The sequence below is a fragment of the Lynx canadensis genome, chromosome B2 (assembly GCF_007474595.2).
Source record: "Lynx canadensis isolate LIC74 chromosome B2, mLynCan4.pri.v2, whole genome shotgun sequence".
In the NCBI taxonomy this organism is placed as follows: Eukaryota; Metazoa; Chordata; class Mammalia; order Carnivora; family Felidae; genus Lynx; species Lynx canadensis.
In genome coordinates, this window is record NC_044307.1 from 39,085,958 (window position 1) to 39,108,748 (window position 22,791).

The following is a 22,791-nucleotide window of genomic DNA, read 5'->3' on the forward strand; positions in this document are numbered from 1 at the left end:
GAGCATATTAGTAAGGGCTGCCTCTCGGGTCATGACGTACATGCCTGGCACAGTGGGGAGCATACAGCAAGCGCTCACAAGCTAGCTGCAGATTTTTAAGGCATTGAGGTCCAGACCCTGGAGCCAGCCTGCCTGGGTTCAAATCCCAGGCAGAACACCTCAGGAAAGCTACTTAAACTCTCAGCACCTGAGTTTTCTCATCTGTAAAAGAAAAAAAAAACAAATAAGACAATAACAGTACCTTGGTCATCGATGTATTGGAAACATTAAATAAGCTAATACATGGTAGCCACTAGAATCATAACTAGCACATAGTACTTTCTCAGAAAGGTTGGCTCTTGGGGCGCCTGGGTGGTTCAGTCGGTTAAGCATCTGACTTCAGCTCAGATCATGATCTCAAAGTCCATGAGTTCAAGCCCCACATTGAGCTCTGTGCTGACAGCTCGGAGCCTGGAGCCTGCTTCGGATTCTGTGTCTCCCTCTCTCTGCCCCTCCCGCACTCATGCTCTCTCTCTCTCTCTCTCTCTCTCTCTCAAAAATTTAAAAAAAAGAAAGGTTGGCTCTTATTGTCATCATCATTACTGGAGGAAAAAAAAACACTTGCATTTACTTGGCACTTTTGACCTAATTTCCATCCATTGGTTTTGTGATTTATAATCCACTTACTTCCAACCAACAATATAAGATGAGTTGCCACACAAAAGCGCATAAAATGAGACAAGTAAATTAAAAATATATATATTTTATGGAAGATCAGGAATCAGGAAGGTTTGAGCTAGAGGCCCTGGGACCCCAGGATGCTTGGTTGTGCCCACAAAGCTGCCACACAGCCCTGTGTCATTCTGTCTTGGAAAGAGCCTCGTACGGAGGAGGGGCTGTGGTGGTCTCAGAACAACGTGAGACGGGCAGCTATGTTAGGGGCCTCCAGTCTGGGTGGGACTTGGACCATAGGAGCAGAAAGGGCCGAGGCCGCCTTCAGATGAGGGGTACCCCCAACCCAGGAGGGGCTGCCTCAGTCTACTTTGCTCTGGCCAGGCCACATCCAGCACACTGCCCACTGGACCCCACACACGCAGAGGGAGGGCACAACCTGGCACGCTTCCGAGGCAGGGGAGCAGGAGACGCAGCACAGAATACACCCCAGGTCCCTTCCTGCTCCAGGGACAAGCATGGCGGCCCTTGACCTAAATCACCTCCTGTGTCTCTTCATTGACCGCGCTCCTATTTGACCTTCTGAATCACCTCCTCCAGGAAGACTTCCCTGACCTTCCCAGGACACTCTCTCACATGTGCTTGCACAGCACTTATCCCAACTGTAATAACTGAATCAGTTACTCCTCAAGTACCAAGTGCTTTAATGTCTGCCTCCCTCGGAAATGTGAATTGCAGGAGGGCAAGGGGGTCCTGTGAGTGGCCCAGACCTGACATTAGAAGCATAAACTAAACACCTCTTCAATGTCTAAAGGTGAAACGCAAGAACGGAAGAAGGCAGGAAAAAAAAGGATGTTGAATCTGAAACAAAAATGGCATTAGGCAGGCAAGCCCTGAGAATTATCTGCAAACATCACATGGACATATTTTGAAACAAGAATTCATATTATTCCTGATGTGGGTGAAGGCAGAAGGTAAGGGCAGGAGGTGGAGGCAGATGAATTTGGGGGGCCTGTCATAGGAACATTTTTAGCTAGAGCTCCCAACAGTAGTTGGGCTCCTGGGGGAAAAAAGGAGGGGGTAGTTTCTCTTATGTGGAAGTTCTTCCCCTGTGGGGCCAGGTAACATCCTAAGGGTGTGGTGGGAGGCAGGGGTGATGGGTGGAGAAGGGGTGGGCCTCATGAGGATTCACGAAGAAAGGCGAGGCCTGGCCTGGATGACCTTGAACTATCCCTTTCTAACTCCGAACCTTTTTCAATCTGTCAGGGTAACAAAAACAAGACTCATTTAAAGATAGAAGAACAGAGTCCAAGAGAGTTGTGACAGACAAATAGCTAGACCGATCGCAAGACCTTGGCTTCCCCTTCCTCTCTCTGGGCATTTTTGAGCCCTGGGCAACATGTCCACGCAGCGGAACTGGGCTCTGAGGTTGCCTTACGACCCCACCCTGACCCCATGCCTCCTCCTGCTGCTGGGACCTCCACTGTGCCCTCCATCATGCCCATATCCTCTGTTGACCAGTCCCGGAGGAAGCCATGTCAGCATCACCCAGGCTTTTGCCTGTGCTAAGTACAAAGAAATGCATCTCTAACAGTAGAATTCCAGGCCCTCTGATCTTCTGTGAAGGAGGGGACTCTAGACAGAATGGGGGAGAGTGGGGTTTGGGTCTAAATCCTGGCACTTGTGCCTTAGGAAGGCAACTCCCACCCACTCACTTTTGCTGTAGGACAGAAGCTTCCTTCCAGCCCCTGCCAGAGGGAAAGAACTGCTGGGCACCAGCCTACCCAACCCGGGAATTTTCAAAGTCTCTCTGTTTCACTCAGACCTTCCTTTGAGCGACAATCAAAGGCTGGGGGAGGAGAGCAAAGCAGCCTTGGGAGGCAGCCCTTGGCACTGGCTCACACATGGTGGCATTTTGACGGGTGGTAAAAATATCTCTCTGGCTTTCAGTGCCGGCTGCTGCCACCGCCTTAGCTTCCAAGATCCTGTCTCCATGCCCAGGGCCTCGGCAGCCTCCCCACCTGTCCACACACACCCCAGGGGACAGAACGCGGGTCACCCAGCCCCAACCAGCAGCTCCCCTCACATCTGCAACTGCAGCGTCCATCGCCGCGGCCAGGCACCAGTGAAAATGCACTTAAGAGCCACTAGAGGAGGAGATTTATTATCAGAAATACTGCAGCACATGCCTAATGAGCTAATTAAACAAGAACATAAATAATTACTCCCTATCAGAGTGAGAGGGTTGGGGGCGGAGAGGGTGGGGGATGGGAGATGCTGAGCCCAGAGCTGGGACAGTGATGCGTGAGATGTCTGCTCTGCAGGGGGAGACGGGACCGCTCTCCACTCCAGGCTTGTGCTGGTCCCCCAGCCAGGCAGAGGCAGGCCCACGGATTCCGCCAGAAAAATCACTACCTGATTTCCCTGCCTGAGTCTTTCCTACTCACTCCCTTGCCCACACCCTGATCTCCTTCTGCTCTCATACAGAGCCCGAGGGCAAAAGACAGAAGGGATGCTTCTCCCATTTTCTGGATGTGAACCTTAAGGAGCAGGAAGGTCTCAAGACATAGCGAAGACCTCGGCAACCATCTTGTAACTGGTCTCCCTGCTTCCACCCCTAACCACCTGAGGTCTATTCTTCACCTAGCAGCCGGGGTCTTCTTTCTTAATCACATCACTCTCCCACGTTCAATACCCCAGTGGCTCCCATCTCTTTCAGCATAAAATCCAAGGCCTAACCATAGTCTGTGAGGCCCTCCAGGACCCAGCCCTGTCCAGTCCTCTAATCTCATTTACTGTCACTCTTCCTCCAGATGCACTAGAATCCTTGCTGCTCCTCCAACAAGGCCAGTTGTTCCTACCCCAGGGCCTTTGCCCATGCTATTTCCCTTGCTGGACTGTTTTTCTCCTCCCGTTGAGGTCTCTCTTCCAATGTCACTCCTTACAGGGGCCATCCCTGGCCACCCATATACAACAGTAGCCCTTCAGTCTGTGTCCCCTCATACTAATTATTTGTCTTCCTAGTGCACATATAAAATGTTTTGTCCCCCTCTCTCATAAGAATGTAAGGACTTTGCCTATCTTGTTCTAGCCCTAGGGTCTTGACAGAGTCTACCCCAAAACTCAATAAATTTTTGTTGATTGAATAAATGAAAATCTAGCTATCGACCATCAAAGTGTGGTTTGTGCCTAGACCATCCAGTTCCAAATCCAGACTTTTCTCGACTGCATGTCATTCCTTCTCTTAGAACTTGATCTGGCTCCCCACTGTCAACAGGTGAAAGGCTGACATTCAGGACAGGACAAGATAGATAAGTTCTATCTCCACCCCCCCACCCCGCCCCAAGCTGTGGGGACTTGTCAGTCACATCACCCACCATGTTTCAGAGTCCTCATCTGTCAGATGGCAATACCACACCTCACAGGGTTAATGTACCAACGAAGAGAACACACAGAATGTTTTTAGGACAGTAACTGGAAGGTAGTAAGGGTTCAGTACATAGAGCTATTTTGTGTGGCATTCAAGGCCACCCACAGGCTGACCTCTCCGATCCTCTCTAAACAAACCTCCTATTATTTTCCTAGACTGGATCTTCTTGAAGTGTGGTCTCCAGGCCGACAGTATTGGCAACTCTGGGAGAATGTATTACAACAGCAGATTGTCAGACTCCGCTCCAGACCAGCTGAGTCAGAAACCCAGTCGGGTCGTGCATCTGGGTGCCTACAAATGTGCCGGGTGACTCAGATGCACGCTCAGGTTTGAGAACCTGCCCAGAGATGGCTCTTCCATGAGGCAGGCCATGCGTGCTGGATTGAGTTGTCGGTCCTGTTTCATCCCAGCCTAGCCATGGCCTGATGGTGGGTGAAGTACAAGCCTTGCCCCTTGACTTTGGGCTTGGCCAGGTAACTCGCTTCGGCCAATGGGATTTAGTACGTGTGGTGTCACCAGCGGCTTGGCGTGTGGCTCTTCTGTTGGGCTTGCCCTCCCTGCATTTCTGCTCTCATCGTGAGAAGAATGAAGAACATACTCTGAACCGCTCCCACCCCTAGCTGGGCTCCAGAATGAGATATGTAGGGAGGATCTAAACCACAGCCCAGCCCAGCCCAGCCCAGCCCAGGCTGGCCAAGACCAGCCAAACTCCAACAAACCTGCAGACACAGGAGTAAGAAAATGAATGTTAATGGCTGTAAGCAGCCTAGATTTGGAGGTTCTTTGTCATGCAGCATTACTGTGGCAGCAGCTGACTAATACACCAGCAGCCCTTGTAGGTCCTTGACCAGGTCTTGCCTCTGCATCTGTCTTTACTAGTTCCACCTAAAATAGCTTGCCTTACCCTCTTGCCTCGAATTCCACTTATTTTCTAGGATACACCCAACACTCCACTCCACCTGTTCCCGGAAGCTCCCCGCCCCCCTCCCGGAACACACCCTCCCGACCCAGGCAAGTGAATTCACTTCAGTTAGCTCATGAAAAAGCTCAAGTGGATAAAGTTCACGAAGCCATTCGTTTATATCTTAACCTTTTAGGCGGCTAATTACTACACTGAAAGGCCTCTTAACTCGGTACCATCGCTAACTAATTACCATGTTACAAGGTTAAGTGTTTAATAGTTCCCTGTGATGTTCAATTTCCCAACACTTATCTCCTTTACGAGGCAGTGCAAGTTAGTTCCCACATCTGGATCAGCACTTCCACCCACAGCATCAGCCCCGCAGCCAGAGAACGAGTCGGAGCCCATCTCGGGAGCCCACCCCAGCTAGAAGTAGCTCTCCCTCGTGAATAGTAAATGAGCTCGTTCGTCCACGTTGCAAAGTCTCCGTGGCCCTGCCTTCACCCTGGGCTGGCGCACCGCAGTCTGTGGCTCATGTGCCTCTGCCCACTCGCCCCCCGCCCCCACCACCTTGGCGACTTTGAGGATGATGGGCATTAATTTGACTTCATGTCCCGAGCCCTCCTGTCACCCACAGGGTGCCCCACTCCCATCGCACACACACATGCCAGACCATAGGCCTAATTGGCAAGAACTAAGACATCCCTCTTTGTTTCTCTCTGTCTCACTGTCTCCAGAGATGAAAAAAGAGCACTCACAAAGAGGCAGAAAAACAGCCAGGATCATCTTCTTTCCCAGGCTGGCCTCAGCTACATGTTGGCTACTGGGTTCTGGGATTGAGTGGACAGGTGCCAAGAGGTGTTAATGACACCAAAGCTTTTCACCACCAAAGCTTTGCAGCGGCTGTAGCCTCCCCATCATCCTGTCCCCTCTCCCAGCTTCCCGGCAGAGGCCTGATTTTGTTTGGAGAGGCGACGTGCCTCACAAAGGACAACCTTTCTCAGCCTTCAGCAGAGTCACTGGGTGGGAGTTCTGGGGGGCTCTTTACCCTCTTTACAGGGGCTGACCCATCCAGGAGGTGGTGCTTGTTTAAGTTTTGGTTTCCCAGAGGCAGACCTGGAGATAAGGATTTGAACTCGAGTAGTTTATCTGGGAGGTGGGCCCAGGACACGGTGGTAAGGAAATGGGGAAGAAAGTCCATACAGGGGGTTCCACTAAGCAGGTTACCACTGTAGGCAATTGGGGCTCAGTCCTCCTGGGACATCTCTCGGAGGCGGTGCCTGCTCTACCTGTGGGCTGGGCAGGCGGGGAGGCCCCGAGCACAGGAGACATGAGCCGCATGTTAAGGATTATGCCACTGACCTACAGAAGAAGCCTCAGTCCTTGAAGGCCAGGGGGCTCCCATACCAGCCTTGAACTACCTCCTTCTGGGATTCTGTTACACAAAAACTCTCCAAGTTTGAATTTGATTAATCCATCGTAGTCCAATCTCCGCCACTAGAAGCACTTGGCGCTTTATGAAGATGCTCTTTGTTCACGTCTTGACATCTCCTTCCATTTCGCTACCACGTAGTGAGGTACGCAGGATGGTTAGTATTATTCCCATTCTGCAGATGGGAAGCCGGAGGCTCAGAGAAGGAAGGGGAGGGGAGATAATGAGAACCCATGTTTGGGGCCCCTGATCCCATCCTTGTATTTGTCACTCAGGCTCTGAGAGACCAAGAACAGTTACTCCAACAACTAAAGCGTGCAAGGTGCTTGAGTTTCCATTGTGTTTCTCACACTTTACCTCTTGGGAGATAACCCCATTCTCAGGGATTTTTATTTCGATGTTAAGGATGAAGCAAAGTCTCCGAGAAGTGAGATGACCAGGTCTTCTGGCTTCTCCCCTCACCGGAAGTTCAGAGACCAACCCCCAGCCGTGGGATGCACAGTGGCTCTGCCCACCGGTGCTGCCCACACACCTGATTTCCCTGGCATGTGGCATGATGCTGAATGCGCGTCAGAGTCACCAGGGGAGCTTTAAAAACACTGATGCTTGGGCGCTACCCCAAGCTGACTCAGAATCTTTTGGAGAGAGATTACAACTCCCCAAAAGATTGCAGCGTGCAGCCAAGGTCAAGGAACACTGGGGAGGTGGGAACCTGGGGCTTGGGGTCAGGACGCCTGGGTTTCACCCCTTCCCCACCCCTGGTTCTTTCTAAAGGAGCTGGCTTCTGTGAACCCACCTGGGCAGAGTCTTGTCAGATGAGGGTTTGGAGGCATTCTGATGGCCATCACCACCAGCACTGACCCCCAGCACCAGACACTCCTCCGGACACAGCCCCTCCCTCTGTGAACTTTCTTTGGTTTTTTGCTGGTGTGAAATAAATGAGATCCCCTCTTCCACCCACTGAGTAACCAAAGGTTATAAAATTAACAAGGATCTGGTTCTCTGGTTCTTCCTTACCAGTGGGGGGAAAAACCATATTTCAGAAGCAAGGCAGTCTGGATAATCCCTTTACTCCTGCTAATTATTTCTATCTTCAGAGATGTCTCCAGCCAAAGCTTTTTGAGAATGAAGAGGGAATGACAAGTAGAAAAAGTAGTCACCTCTGAGCAGATGCCCTGAAGCTTTTTGAATCTCGGTGGTGTCATCTTCTTGTGCAGCACAAGAAAGAAAGGATGAGAAGGTAGCGATATGATTTGAAATACTCTTGGAAGGCACCCCTGAAAAATGTCTTCCCTATGCACAAGTCTGCTGTGGGTTTTGAAATTCCACCATTACAGATTCATTCCTTTGGGTCTTTCAGAATTCCCAATTGAACTGCAAAAATTTGTGAGAGGGTTTACATCTTATACCTTTATCTCTTAAAACCCTATTAGATCATTTTTCAATTTTACAGCTCTCTTAGAATAAGGTTTTGAAGACTGGAGCCACAAGAGACAGCCTGGAGAAAAGGGCCAAGAAGAGGGGCAAGAAGGGAAAGTGGGAAGGTTTCTAATAACAATACATACTTATATGTGTCCAGCACTGCACAGTAGAAAATGAAAGATGTGTTTTCAAACACACGATCTCATTCAGTCTGCACCACAATCCCAGGAAATATGCAGAGGGGAATCTCTGTTCCCAAGTACAGGTGAGAAAATAGAGACAGAGGGCAATGAAACAATTTGCTCCTGGTTCCAGGACTAGTAAATGGTGGAGTTGGGGTGCAAACTGAATTTCTGGAAATTCTAGCTGCCTCCCTATCTTCTCTATAGTAATGGGAGTACATTGTGCCTAGCTTTAAAACACTACATTTCCCAGCCTCCTTTGCAGATAGGTGTGGTCAAGTTATTGGCTGGGACTTCTGTGAATTTCCTCCCCTTTGCCCTCTTGCTCTCTGGTTTTCATCTTTCCTGCCATGTGTAGACAGGAGATGTGGAGGCGTCTAGGTGGTGGTTCAGTCAGTTGACTGTCTGACTCTTGATTTCAGCTCAGGTCACGATCTCAGGGTTGTGGGATCAAGCCCCAGGTCGGGCTCCACACAGAGCATGGAGCCTGCTTGGGATTCTCTCTCTCTCTCCCTCTGCCCCTCTCCCCTTCTCGCATGCTCTATCTCTCTCTAAAATAAAAATAAAATAAAATTTTTAAAAAGGGAGATGTGACAGCTAGAGCTTCAGCAGCCATTTTTGCACCATGAGGTGATCCTTAAGGACACAAACCATGTGCTGAGGATGGCAGAGCAGAAAGCTAGAAGGAGCTGGGCTGCTGGTGGCCATGCTGCCCATAAGACCAGACCTAAACTCTCTTCCACTGGACTTCTTTTACACGAGAGACATATAAACCCTAGTGAGTTTAAGTCGTATTAAGTTGAGTTTTTCATCCTAATTGCCACTCCAGACTTCTGACTCCAGACTCGTTTTTCTCTGGGATGCCTCTAGCAACTAAGTTACTCCACAATGGCTCACCTGCCCTTATCTCATCTTGCCCTATTTTCTGTTAGCTGGTCCCAGGTGGCTATTTCTGAATGGGACCCAAGGTTCTTACTGGCACTCCTGTCATTTTCCCTCAACCCTTCTAGGTCTTAGAAATGTGGGGGGAAATGGGGGCGCCTGGGTGGCTCAGTCATTTAAATGTTTGACTTTGGCTCAAGTCATGATCTCACGGTTCATGAGTTTGAGCCCCACGTCAGGCTCTGTGCTGACAGCTCAGAGCCTGGAGCCTGTTTCGAATTCTATGTCTCCCTCACTCTCTGTCTCTCCTCTGCTCATGCTCTCTCTCTCTTTCTCTCTCTCTCTCTCTCTCTCTCTCTCTCTCTCAAAAATAAAAATAAACATTAAAATAAAAAAGAACGGTGGAACAACTAAAGCTGAAAGAGACAATCCCAGCAGACTCCCATTGAGTTATCCATCCTTCCCAGAAAGAGAAGTTACAGGTGCCACTCCTCAGCTCAAGTCTTAACAAAAACTCATGCGCTCTTAGTGAGATGTGCCCCACAGCATGGTAACTAGTCCCATGGTACCTGGGACTAGAAAGGAGACCACACTTCTAGTCTAATTTTTTGCAACCTTGGGAAATCTACTCAATTCGTTTGACAATCAGTTTCACCACCTATAAAATGAGCATCTGTCCTGTCCATCCCTCCCTTGTGGATGTCAGCTTTCAGTAACTTAACAGTGTGAATGAAACTTAGAAAACTATAAAATCCAAGGCAGGCTGGTTTTGATTGTGGTCCTGATCAGCAAACTGCTAGGGAACTTCCCCCGACCCATGCACCCCTGTTTCTTCCTTTACATCTTTTTCTTCTTTCACCTGTGGGAGCTCAGTCAAAACTTTCAGTAGAAGCTGGGTGTCTGGGGAATCAGCTGAGTCAAAGAACCTCTCTTCATCCAGGGGGAGGGTTTTATAGACCTGGGCTCCCCCTCTGTGTAGGGAACACTTGTTTCTCCTACCAGTTTCTCCCCCATCCACAAGGTCTCGGCTTCATTAGTAAATTTCCCTCCATCCCATGGTGGGCATGGCTGTATTATCATGGGGAGGGAACGGACCTCCATTCAAGTGTTGATTGATAAGATCCTGATGGGGTGGGACCTGATGGAATTGGCCCTCTTATCCTTTGCCTCGATGGAAGGCAGAACAACAGTAGAAGATGCCCCCAGCCCCAGCACTGCAAAACTTAGTAGGGTGGTACAGTCTCCCCAGGATAGGGGTGGTGGTGTCATGTCTGACATTCATGGAAGAAGACGGCATGGAAAGGGGGGCCTGCAGATGGAACGGGGGTGGGGCATGAAATGGCTGCTGTCTTGCCCCACCTTTGGGGTCTCTCTTCTCATCATCCCCCACTTGCCCTACATGTTGATGACCATGGCATAATAAACAGCAGGGAGGCAAGGCTGGCTAATTCCACACTGTGTTTTAGAAGCATGTTTGCTGTTCCCCTGGCCCTCCTGGGGACAGTTGCAACATCACGCCTGGTGACAGATGTTCTCGATGACTCTTGGAGACAAGTGTTTGTGAATGTCACTTGGGCTGATAATGACACGCAGGGCACTTAACTTTCCATGTCACATCAGGGATGAGGCTAAGCTGGATGGGCTGCTGCCTTCTCCAATGGGAAGTGAGGCTCCCCTCTTTCTGACTCCTCTCCTGCCACCCTGCCTCTTGCCCTTGTGACCCCTCCTGGCTCTGACACTGCCCTCATTAATGTTGGATACTTCCTGAAAGGGCAGGCCCTGGGGCATAGAGATGGGAGAGTCGGCCCTCCCCAGTCACACGGGGAACATGCCAGGGCGCTGTGGGGCTCAGCCGTGTGTACGCAGGGAAGACAAATGCCTTGGGAGGTCAGTGGGAAGCATTAGATAACTAGGGAGCTAATTATCTGATAAAAGAGCAAGACCCTATTTCATAGTCAAATTCAAATCCTGAGTTACCCATGTTTTGGGTTTGAGTTACCCATGGCTGCTCCTCCTTCCTGATATGCGGAATAGAACCTGATGTTTTCAGACACTGCTCACAGCATCCCAGGGCTTCCATGGGCCCTTGGTGTGGGTCAATGGTGACCCATCAATGATTTGTGTCCAGTTCTTGTTGGACAATCTGAGTCTCTGCCAAAAAGCCTGTCTGTGACTTCAGGCCCTGGGGCTGAAACCCCTATGAGACAGGACACCCCAACCCTGGGAGGTAAGATGCCATAGTGGCCCCAACTGGTAAAAGCAGGTGTATTTAGCAAGAGTGATAACCATACTGCCTCAATCATGGGATTAAAAAGATCTTAAAAAGAGTCGTAGACTACCAGAGCTGGGGTCATTTAAGTCAAATGTTTCCATACTCACCTAACGTCGGGCTGCCCACCCAGTGTCCCCAGCATGAAGTCAGCAAGGTTCTGCTTGAACCTTTCTGGCATGGGCAGCTTGCTGTTTTGTGGCAGCTCTTACTTATTCTGCTGTTGGGCAGCTCTAATGCTCATTTCCATTCTGTTCAGTTCACTGAAGGTTGATTCAGTAGCTGTGGGTGGGCCAGGACTTACTAGGAGCTGGGGTACAGAGATGAGTACAGGTGAAAACACATGCTGGAGAGGAAGAAGGATACAACACTGAATTTCGCAGCCAGATGGACAGCAGTGAGAAAGTACATCAAGCTGCTGCCGTCGGGCTTTTTTCTTGTAATGGGCTGATGCTTACTTTTGTAAGTGCATATGCATGTGTGTGCATTTGTGCGTGTGTTTTCCAATCTTTTACTCCTGAGTTCTTTGAATAAGCTCAGGGAGTTACGGCTTCTTTTCTACGTCCTCTCCTCTCCAAGGTAACGTTCGTCCATCTCACACGAGCTTCTAGAATCCCACTCTCATCAACTGATCTCTGGACACATTGCAATTGGTAAAATGATTCTTAAGACTGCGCCACCCTGTGCTAAACACTCTACATCGCTGCTCTGACCAGCTCGAATGATTCCGTGGTTAGAATTGTAATCTCTCCCTAGCTGAGCCTTTTATCTCTGTTAACACAATCAAAACCATAGGAGTCTTAGTGGCTCCATCACTTTGGGGCTATAATGTCCTTGAGATCAACTAAAACTCCAGAGCCCATGCTGCACAGAATTCCAGTTGAGCCAGATTTTCTTCACCTTGTGCTTGTTCAATGGAATCCTTGAACCAAAGGGAAGACACGTTTTCCGCATTGTTATCCATGACAAGAGGGAAATGTATCAAGAGGAACAGAAATGGGGGCAGAAATTGAGGCACACGGTAGAGGCTTTGTTGCATGTTCACATTAATTTATCAGTCTGGTTACTTGAACAGTTTCAAGCCCATTTCACCATGCACGCGTGTCTCCATTTTGTCCCAAACACAGTGTGAGATTTTGTCAAGTGTCCTATAAAATTGTGAGGAGCTCTGTTTACGGTTGTGAGTCATAGCCAATGGAAACTCCTGGGATGCTTTCCAAGGGCACTCAGCACCCCAGAGATTCGACTCTTCTTCCCTGTGGGGCCACATGGGGGTAGGGTCTAGCGGAGAATCGCTGTACAAGGAGGGTGTCAACCGAGGAGTGTAGCCTCGTAAATGGCTTGGAGGCACGTGGGTCTGAGAGCTGAGGGTCCACAGTGTCTCCTGAAGACAGATCAGTAATTAGGCAGGATTTTCCCCATGTGAATCCACGCTGGGGCCTGGCAATCAGCATTCTTTTCTCAGGGCTTGCCGCCATCTGTTGTGAAATCCTTTCTAGAACTTGGCAGGGACTCCATGCCCAGCCTAGCATCCTATGATTTACGCGGTCTATTCTTGGAAAAGCGGAATATCCGCCCTTTCCCCATCTGAGGCACTTCTCTTTCTGTCCATGCTGCCTCGGGACCACTCCCACAGCTCGAGAACTTCATCTAGCGTAACTTTAGTCTTGAATGTGACCCTCAGGGCCTGGGGACGAGCACTCACGTTCTTTGTTTCCTTCTGCAAGGTATAGGGCTTTTCCTACCCGGGTGACTGGGATCCCAATTCTGTCTCTGCTACTTACCCCTGTGTCACACCTTGGGCAAGTTTCTTATATGCAAAGTGGCATAATCGTAGCCCTCACCTCCCAGGGATAGTAAAGACTAAATGAATCGGTGTGCATAAAGCCCTTAGAACACGGCGTGCGGCACAAGTAAGCTCGTAGTGCAGATTTGTGCTATTTGTGCTGCTGGTCTCCTTGCTGGGGAGAGTGGGGGCAAATCCGAAAAGGCCAGGCTGGCCTGCAGCTTCTGGTCTAGTCTCCCTGCAACCTCCTTCCCAACCTGCAAGACTGCTGTCATTTTTCCTTCTTGCTAGAACAGGGGTTAAAAAGCCCCCGTTCAACTGTCTTTAGCTCTCTCCACACAGCACCTTCTCCTCCTCATCTTTGGATACAGGCCTTTCTTCCCTTCTCTTGTACACTTTCTGGTGCACGTCAGAAGCCACCGTGCAGCCACCGGTGTCTTTTCTTTCTTATGGGGACAGTTCATTTTCTAAAACTTCGGTTTCCTTCCTGGAGTCTCCTTCTTTCTCAGAGTTGCTGTTAGGATGCTGGGCGGCATGAACACAGGGCCGAGTCTAGCAGTGACTCCAGGAGCGGCCTCAGCTCAAATCAGTCCTGCTTCTTTCTGGCTGCCCGAGCCTGGGAGAGTTTCCTAATTCTCTCAGCCCTTTCCACATCTCACGGTATGCCTGGGAGCCCTGAATGTGACACGGTCTGGAAAGCCACGTGTCAGACACAGAGTGAGCAGACAGCCAAGGTGACCAGCAAGGGCCGCTCCTATCAACTGACTACAGACTCACTCTGAACTTTTTGTTTCCAATTTTAGAAATCTGTCTTGTTAAAGACCGAAGTGTGTATTCAGCCCTCGCTTTCCTTTCCTCCCCCAAGTGCCACAGACAAGATAATGGTCTTCCTCTCACCATTATTATTACTTTTACTAATAATGATAGTGACGCGTGTACCCTGAACACCTACTATGTGCCCGCACTATCTGGAAATCTTTCTGAGCTCTGTCTCCCCTGGTCCCCATGACTGAGCTCAGAGGAAGTCAGCAGTTTTTGTTGTTGCTGTTTTTATTCCATTTTCTTTTTTTTTTTTTTTAATGTTTACTTATTTTTTAGAGAGAGAGAGAGAAAAGGCAGGGAGGGACAGAAAGAGGGAGACAGTAGATATAAAGCGGGCTTTGCACTGACAGCAGAGAGCCTGATGCAGGGCTCGAACTCACAAACTGAGAGATCATGACCTGAGCCAAAGTCGGACGCTCAACCCACTGGACCACCCAGGTGCCCTTCCAAGGTTTCTGATAGATTCATTTTATTTATTTTTAAGAACCTAGTGTCTCCAGGTTCTCAATCACCAAATGCAAGCAGTTAGAACTCCCATCTTGAGTGACTTCAGAAGCAGAGCCCCAACCCCTCCTGTGTCCCTGCCTGGCTTTCTGGGCCCCCCGGGGAGGGGTATGATAGGGGCGTGCTGCCTGTGCAACCCTATGCCGGTGCAAGCCTCAGAGCTGGTCGCCTTTCACCTTGACACTTCTCACCAAAGTCAAGACCATGTAATAAATTCACAAGTGAAGAAATATACTTATTTTCCAAAGGTCAACCTCACAAGTTATCAAAGAGATGCAAATTAAAACAAGTTCCATTTCTTACTTATAAAATGGCAAAGATGAAAGTAATTATATATTCAATCATTGGCAAAGGTGTGGTTGAAATGGGCACTGTCCCCTTCCATAGGGAGGGGTCGATAAATATTTACACAGAATGTGTAAAGATTATAATTTGCTCATGAAACCAGTCATTCAACCCCTAGAAAAATATGCCAAGCACAGCACTGAACCTGCACAAATCTATTTGTGTACAAAGAGCCATCGCTGCACTGCTTTTCATGCTGAAAATGAGAAACCCAAATGTTCAACAATAGAAGATTAGTTAAAGAAATTGTGGTAGAGGCAAATGGAAAATATTTTTACTACCATGGGAGCTAAGCAAGTATAATGTTGGGTGCAAAGAATTAAGAAGTACAAACTAGAATGGCCATAAATATCATTTCGAATGGAGATAAAATGTAGAGAAAGAAAACGGGTTAACTTTAGGTGGTGGGATTACAGGTAATTCTCATTTCTCTTTGTCACTGTATTTTTCAAATTTACTACAGACTATTACTTTTATCATTAGAAAATTACATATGTGGGGGCGCCTGGGTGGCGCAGTCGGTTAAGCGTCCGACTTCAGCCAGGTCACGATCTCGCGGTCTGTGAGTTCGAGCCCCGCGTCGGGCTCTGGGCTGATGGCTCGGAGCCTGGAGCCTGTTTCCGATTCTGTGTCTCCCTCTCTCTCTGCCCCTCGCCCATTCATGCTCTGTCTCTCTCTGTCCCAAAAATAAATAAACGTTGAAAAAAAAAAATTTAAAAAAAAAATTACATATGTGTATTATTAGGCTTAATGATCTATCTATAGATCTCTTTATATGTGCTCACATGTATATATTTAATAGGGTCTAATGCTGCCTTCTGCACATCCTGAGGGGAGGAGCTGCTGTCCAGACAAGCCAAGCATAGGCCAGTCAGGGAAGTACCCTGGTTTCTATCAGTTTCCATGACGCGCCCCCCTTCAGTCTCCAGGACTCCATTTGGTGAATGAATGCCTTCCTTGTGAGCTCTTCTCTCTCAGGCATCCTGATCCAGAGACTCAGCAACTGAGACAGAGGCCAGAAGAAATCTCTTGACCTCTCCTGCACCATGGACCCTCGGGTGTCTACGAAGCCTACGGGATCCCTTCTCAGAATAATCATTTTAAAGGCACGCAACAAAATACGCAGGGTTTCAGGAGAAACCAGGCATTCCTTGAGCAGTAAGATACTAGGCCATATGCTTCTCGGTTAACGCAAACCAAGGCTGGCTGAGATGGGGACTCATCCGAGGTCAGAGCCTGGACCCTCTGGCCTGGATCTGTCCCTCTGTGAGCTCCTCTCTCCCTCCCTCTGAATGACTGAGGGGCAATTCAAGTGCAGTTTTTTAGTCTTAACCTCCCTTTCTACCAGGCCCAGGAAATGACCCCTTGATCCTCACCGTAAAGTTACAAGGTCAACTTCATTGTCTCCATATCCAGTTAAAGGAGATCATGCCCAGAGATGTCAGCACAGGTGGGCAAGATGGCCCCACCTCTAATATCCAGGGGGCTCCCGTGACCTGCTCTTGCCAATCAGAGCTCATCCAGGGCTTCTGTGGGACCAGTTGGGAAAGGGACAGAGGGAAGCTCAGAGGAAAGAGACTGCGTGGGGGTGAGCCAAACCAGAAGAAAATGGAACTTAGGGAATGTAAGAAACTCTGAGAATACAGGACCTTGGTGGGTCCTTTGATCTAGCTGAGCCCGAAGCAGCTTCCTGACTTTTACAGTACCTGAGCCAACACACTATGTCTCCATTTCCCCTTTTTCTTTTTTCAGCCGGTTTGAATTGGATTCGATCACCTGCATTCAAATGTCCAACCTAAGTCAGGTATGGCTTCTCCCCATTTTACAGGTAGGGAAAACTGAGGCAGCCCAGGAGAATTAAATGGGTAGCAAGTGGTGGGGCCATGATCCGAGTTCTACCCTTTCTGGCCTCAAAGCCTAGGCACGATACATGCGAGTCCAGATGAAGGCCAGATTCATTCCTCCTTGGAGGAGTTAGATCCTTTGGCCAAGAGCTCCCCTCATTGTTCTTGTGTGTCCCCCACCTGGGGCTCAAAACCCAGAAAGTTCAGAGGCTCAGAGCCACATGCCCACCTATCACAGCCACGCCCTCGGAGGCCTGGTCCTTCTGACACATATCTCTTGGGGCTGCCCCCGGGCAGGTAGTTGAAGTTCTTTCTATGTCCTCTTACCTGCACAGAGGACACAGTTTGCCCCAAGAATCCCACAGGCACCTCTGGGGAGAAGGGGTGTAGGTGGGAACAGTTCAACACCCTCCCTGTCACCTCCTCCTCCCTCTCCTGCCAGACACCTCCCTGCCTTTGCCACAGCCCCCGGCTCACCTGTAAATCAGTACCTCATCGTCGGAGCAGTTGTACTGCAGCTGGTACATCTTCACGCGGGGCGCCGACTTGCTGACCGACCACTTGACCAGGGCTGAGGTGGTAGTCACATCAGACACGAGCACAGCCCGCTCCGGGGGGCTTTTGGGCGGCTCCCCGCCCCCACTGCCTCCCCCTCCCCGGCTGGTCTTGCTGGAGCCAGTGATGTCCGAGAGGCGGGACTTGGGGGGTGCCGTGCGGCTGGTGCTGTTGCTGACATGCGGCAGCTGGACGATGGACACCTCCACCATGGCCGTGGCCTCCCCGGCGGCGTTGGCGGCGATGCAGGTGAAGGCGCCGCTGTCCTGGGACGTGGTGATGAGGATGTCCAGGGTGCCGTTGTCGTACACGGCGGTCCTTGAGGAGTTCCCCACCAGGCGGTCGTCAGGGGCCACCCAGTGGATGAGGGGGCCGGGGTCCCCGATGGCCTTGCACTTGAGCGTGGCCGCCTGGCCCTCCAGAACCAGCAGCCTGTGCGTGTGCTGGGTGATGAGAGGCGGCTCGCACACAAACTCCTCCTCTCGCACGTGCCAGAAGTAGCGGCCCTTGAGGCCGCCGGGGGAGCCGCAGGTCTCCAGGTCGTCGTCCCGCTGGAGCCTCCGCAGCCAGAGCAGCTCACAGTTGCAGTGGAGCGGGTTCCCCCCAAAACTAAAGGACAAGGGTGGAGCAAAAGGTGTGGCAGTCAGGGCGGAGGCTTGGGAGCGGGCGAAGATGGGGTCCGGGGGCAACTTTTGCAGCCGGTTGGAGGTGAGGTCGAGGCGAGCCAGTTTCTGCAGGTCGGCGAATGTCCCCTCGGCAATGTGGTCCAGCAGGTTGTGGTCCAGGCTCAGCTGGTGCAGGTTGACCATGCGCCGCACGGAGCCCCAGGGCAGGCCGTGCAGGTTGTTGTAGGAGAGGTCCAGGTCCTCCAGTGTCAGCAGGAAGTCCTCGAAGGCCTCGTCGGCGATGCCGCCCAGCTGGTTGTTGTTGACGATGAGGTGCTGCAGGTTGACCAGGCCCCGCAGGGTGTCCTCCCCGAGGCTGGGCAGCCGGTTGCTGTCCAGGTGCAGGGAGCGGAGGCTCTCGAGGTCCAGGAAGGAGAAGGGCTGGATGTGGCTGATGGTGTTCCTGGACAGGGTCAGGTCCACCAGCCCCGTCATGTTGGCGAAGTCCTGGCGGCCAATGTGGATGATGAAGTTGCCACCCAGACGCAGCTCCACCGTCCGCCGGTCAATGTCAGGGGGCACGAAGAGCAACCCCTTGGAAGGGCAGAGGGTCCCCAGTGACTCAGACAGGTTTTGGCAGACACAGTACTTGGGGCAGGCGTCGACCACGGCAAACGCCATGCCAAACGCCAGCAGGCCACCAAGCAGGGTCTCCATGGTCTGGTCACTCAGGCCGTGGTGCCTAGAAGGGAGGGACACAAGGTCAGGGTCAAGAGGCCACTTCCTAATGCCCCACCAGAGCTTCACTGGTCACCCCAACCCCTGCCTTAGGGGGGCAGCAGAGAATGGCCTGTGCTCGTGCGAGGTCTAACCTCTTCTTCCAACCAGTCCCTGTCATACGGTTCCACTCCCCCCGCGCCCTTAGTTATCATCACCTTCTAACAGACTATTTAATTTACTTACTAATTATATTTATGGAATATTTCTTATCTCCCCCACGAGAATGTCAGCTCCACAGGGATAGATTACTTTGATCTGTTTTGTGAATTGCTGTATCCCACACGTCTAGCACAGTGTCTGGAACACAGTAGGCGCGCTATAAATGTGTGGAATGAATGGAGGGAAAAATCCATACCAGTGGTTCAAGTAATAATCATCAGATTTGAAAAGTGTGTTATGGATGTATCTTGAAGCAGTTTTACTTTCTTTTTTTTGTTGTTGTTGTTTATTCATTTTTTTGATAGAGAGAGAGTGTGAGTGGGGAGCGGCAGAGAGAGAGGGAGACACAGAATCTGAAGCAGGCTCCAGGCTCTGGACTGACAGCAGAGCCCGACATGGGGCTCGAACTCACGGAGTGTGAGATCACGACCTGAGCTGAAGTCGGACGCTTAACCGACTGAGCCACCCAGGCGCCCCGCAGTGTTACTTTCTTAATTGGTTTAGACTTAGCATTCCTTAGGAACAAGGACATGGACAGGGAGAGAGCTGACCCCTGGAGAACTGGTTATTGGGGTTTTTGGGGGAACTGGTTATAGGTAAGTTTCACCATGGAGAGTCCACACAGTAGATGAATCTTTGGGAAATGCAGAAGAGGGGTGAGACAGGAAGCAAAGGCATGAACTTCTTCTGTGCTGGGTCCTCTGCCCAGACCTTCAGGTACATCATCTCATTTGGGCTTTGGGAACATCTGTCATAAGGAAGGGCTTATCTGTGTATATAGATGAGAACTTGTCCACCGCTGAATAGTCTCCTTCAGGTGTTCACTCAAAAGTCACCTTCCCTCCCGACGCCCCACCCTGACGTGCACATCCCTTTTCCTTACTTTGTATTTTCTCCTTGAAACTGATCACGATCTAACCTCCTGTCTATTTATTTTACCTACTTGTCTTGTTTAATGCTTGTCTTCTGCACTGGCAACAGAGCCCCAAGATGTAGGGGCTTGTTTTTATTCACCACTACATACTCAAGGCCGAAAGTACTGCCTGGCACATAGTCTGTGCTTTTGCATGAATGGATATCTAGGGAAGGAAGGAATGGCCTTTGACTCAGGCCTTTGTGCTTCCAAATCTTAGAGTTTTCTCACTATTCCGTGTTGTACTAGCTGTGGCTCCATTTATGTAGTGCTGAAAACATCAATGGAGTTGGACTTTTGAAAATCCCTGCACACGGGTTGTGTAGCCTCACGCAGACCAGCGCTCTCAAACTGCCTTCTAGCAGTGCAGGCTAGGGTTCTGCAAGAAAGGCGTTCTAAGGCCACTGAGTTGGGGACACATTGCCTGCTCTCTCTTGCTCTCGCAAAAGCTCGATATGCATTAGCAAGTGCAGAAAGGTTGAGAAATTCTGCTGCAGTAAAGAAAATAGATTAATGTTTAATTCTACATTGCTTTGCCTTTTTTAGCTAAAGATACTCTTTTTGGAGAGCAACGATCATTAATATCTTGAGGAAGTAGGGCTCCATAGCTCCCAGTTTGAGAAGCCCAGACACAGAAAAAACAGCCAGCTGATTTGAAAGGCTGTATGGTAAATTTAAAAAACTACTCCAATTAGATATTACTTTATTGTGAAGATGTGAATTTCATTATTGTGTCTATTTCAGGGTAAATCTCCCACCTAAGACCCTTCAAGGGCCAAAGACTTAATCTATATTCCATCTGGAGAGTGTTGTTTCTGCTCAGCGCTGTCCAATAGAAATGTAATTTACTAGCCATAAATGTAATTTAAATGTTCTAGCGGACATATACAGAGTAAAAAAGAAAAAGATGAAATAAATTTTGATAATATATTTTATTTAAACCACTATATTCAAAATATTATTTCACATGTAATCAATACATACAATTATTAACAAGATATTTAACATTCTTTTATTTGCACTAAGTCTTTAAAATTGGGTGTGTATTTAATACTTAGAGCACATTTTAAGTGCTCACTAGCCATATGTGGCTATTGGCTACCATATTGGACAGTGTCGTTGGAGCAGGTGTTGGCTAACTATAGCCAAGGGCCGAATCCAGCCTGCCACCTGTTTATGGAAATAAAGTTTTATTAGAACATGGTCACGTTCAATTCATTTACATATTATCTATGGCTATGTCTTGTGTGTGTGTGTGTTCGTGTGTGTGCGTGCGTGGGTGTGGGCACACACTACAATGGCAAAGGTGAGTAGTTGCAGCAGATATAATGTGGCCAGCAAAGCCTAGAATATGTATTGTCTTGCCCTTTACAGAAAATGTTTGCCAATATCTGTTGTAGAGGAGTTTTTCCCCCTCTTCATCTTCTTCATTACAATCACCCTCATCAAGCCTTTGCCAACACGCCTAATTCCACACAGTTCTGCTCTGGGTTTCCATGAGCAGCCATCCACCCTGCCAGTCCCTGCTTTAACAGACCTGAGGGGTTATCATCCGACCCTGAACCAGGTCTCGCCAGAGACATCCAGCCCAGAGGTGTCTGCATGTGAAAGATTTCCACCTGCCACCTTCCCTGTGCTCAAATGAGCTCGGGCTTTCTAGGTTCATACTTAGCTGGAGTCTGATAAAACAAACAGGAATCTTCTCCATCTGCGCTGACCCTCTTCTTATATTTTTAGCACAAGAACAAATTTTTGCAAGGGCTGGTTCTGGCCACTACCCTAGTTTATCTCTTACCACCCTCTGTTCCATCGCTCTTCTTTTCCCAGCTAGGCTCAACGTCTCTCACTTATAAATGCCATGCTTGATCTTCCTCCAGGACTTCCAACATGCTCTGGTTTCTTCCTGGCCTCTCTCCCTAACTCCACTCCTGCCTGGCCAAGTTCCTATTCTACCTCCGGGTCTCAGCTTCAACACCACCTACTCCAGGAAGCCTCTCCACAACCTCAACCAAATTAAACCCTTCTGCTATGTGCTCCTTATTCTATGCTTGTCCTACATACATGCTCACTGCACTTTTCATTATAATTCCTTAATTACTCAGCTATCTGCCTTCATAGACCGTAAACTCCAAAAGACAGGGACTTTACCTATCTTGTCCTCCAGTGCCTTGCACACACCCAACTCATCGTAAGTGCCCCGTAAATATCAATTAAATTAATGAATGAAGTACAGTACTGAGCAAAGCCAGTTTCTGGCATTGTCACTGAGGTTCCGAGGTCTGTATTAACACTGTTTAGGGTTCATTTGGTTAGTCAGCTGAGAAGACTATCTTTACGGAGAGGTGCGGTCACGGCAGAAACTTCAGAAACAACTTCTGGCAACCAACAGCTGCGCTGCCCAGCATGACTCACCATGGTCATGGAGTCAGGGAGTCCATATGTCTCTGGCTGTTGTGTCTGCTCAAGTAGAGGTGAACAGTACCCCTTATACCCACTGGGGATCCAGGGACAGCCACACCCAAGGATGTCCCTCCTTGGTTAAGTTGGAGGCATGCATGTGTACATGTGTAGAGAGGGCGGTAGTGTGCTGCAAGCCTATGGTCCCAAGAGAAAGGCTTCCTCTTTATAAGCTCTTGTCAGTAAACGCTGAAGTGACCCGAGGCTAAGCAGCACTTCCAACATTTACACAACACGGCGTACATAGGAAGTGGTAATGTCTGTCAGGTTCCTATGAGTCCAGGGCCAAGCCTGCTGGTGGCCTGTGCTAGATCTCTTTGATTTGCCCCTCTGGATCCTTCCTTTACCCTCTCTGACCCTGCCCTGTGCCCTAGAAGGCTTGCTGTCTGGGCTGCATCAGTGCAATGTGGACAGACCTCCCCATCCTACGGCATCCTCTGGGCCTGCCCATCCTTGGTCCTGTCACCTGCCCTCTGATAGAGGGTGGCAGTGGCCACAAGCAGGGAAGCCCCGGGCACTTTGGGATGTACACCCTGCACAAGGCCCATTGTTTCAGACCGTTTTGTCTTTGTAAATTATGTTAACCAAGCCTTATTTTTAAAAAGTTTGTTAAGGATTAACAAGTGTCTAATGAATTCAAATCTGTGACATAATAGAGCTGGGTAAATATATTTTAAGTAATCAGCATGGAAGCTTACTGACAGAGAAGGTGACTATTGAATCTTAATTAAAATTGTATTCCGAGAACCATCACTTGTAATACTCCCATAGCCCAACAAAAAGCAGCTTAAACCCCAAGTCGGGAGGGAGGCAAGGGGAGCGCGTGGATGCGCGTAATTAGCGCACCCCCAG

The 22,791-nt window shown here is 49.5% G+C and overlaps 1 protein-coding gene across 1 annotated transcript in view; it reads right to left on the reverse strand.

Moving 5' to 3' along the window:
* The window catches only part of LRFN2 (leucine rich repeat and fibronectin type III domain containing 2), a 40,304-nt gene extending 21,957 nt beyond the window's left edge, over positions 1 to 18,347 (reverse strand). Inside the window, exon 1 of the mRNA XM_030314554.1 lies at positions 16,948 to 18,347. Within this exon, the coding sequence (XP_030170414.1) occupies positions 16,948 to 18,347 (1,400 nt within the window). The remainder of the gene's footprint in view (positions 1 to 16,947) is intronic.
* Between the last annotated feature and the right edge of the window lie 4,444 nt (positions 18,348 to 22,791).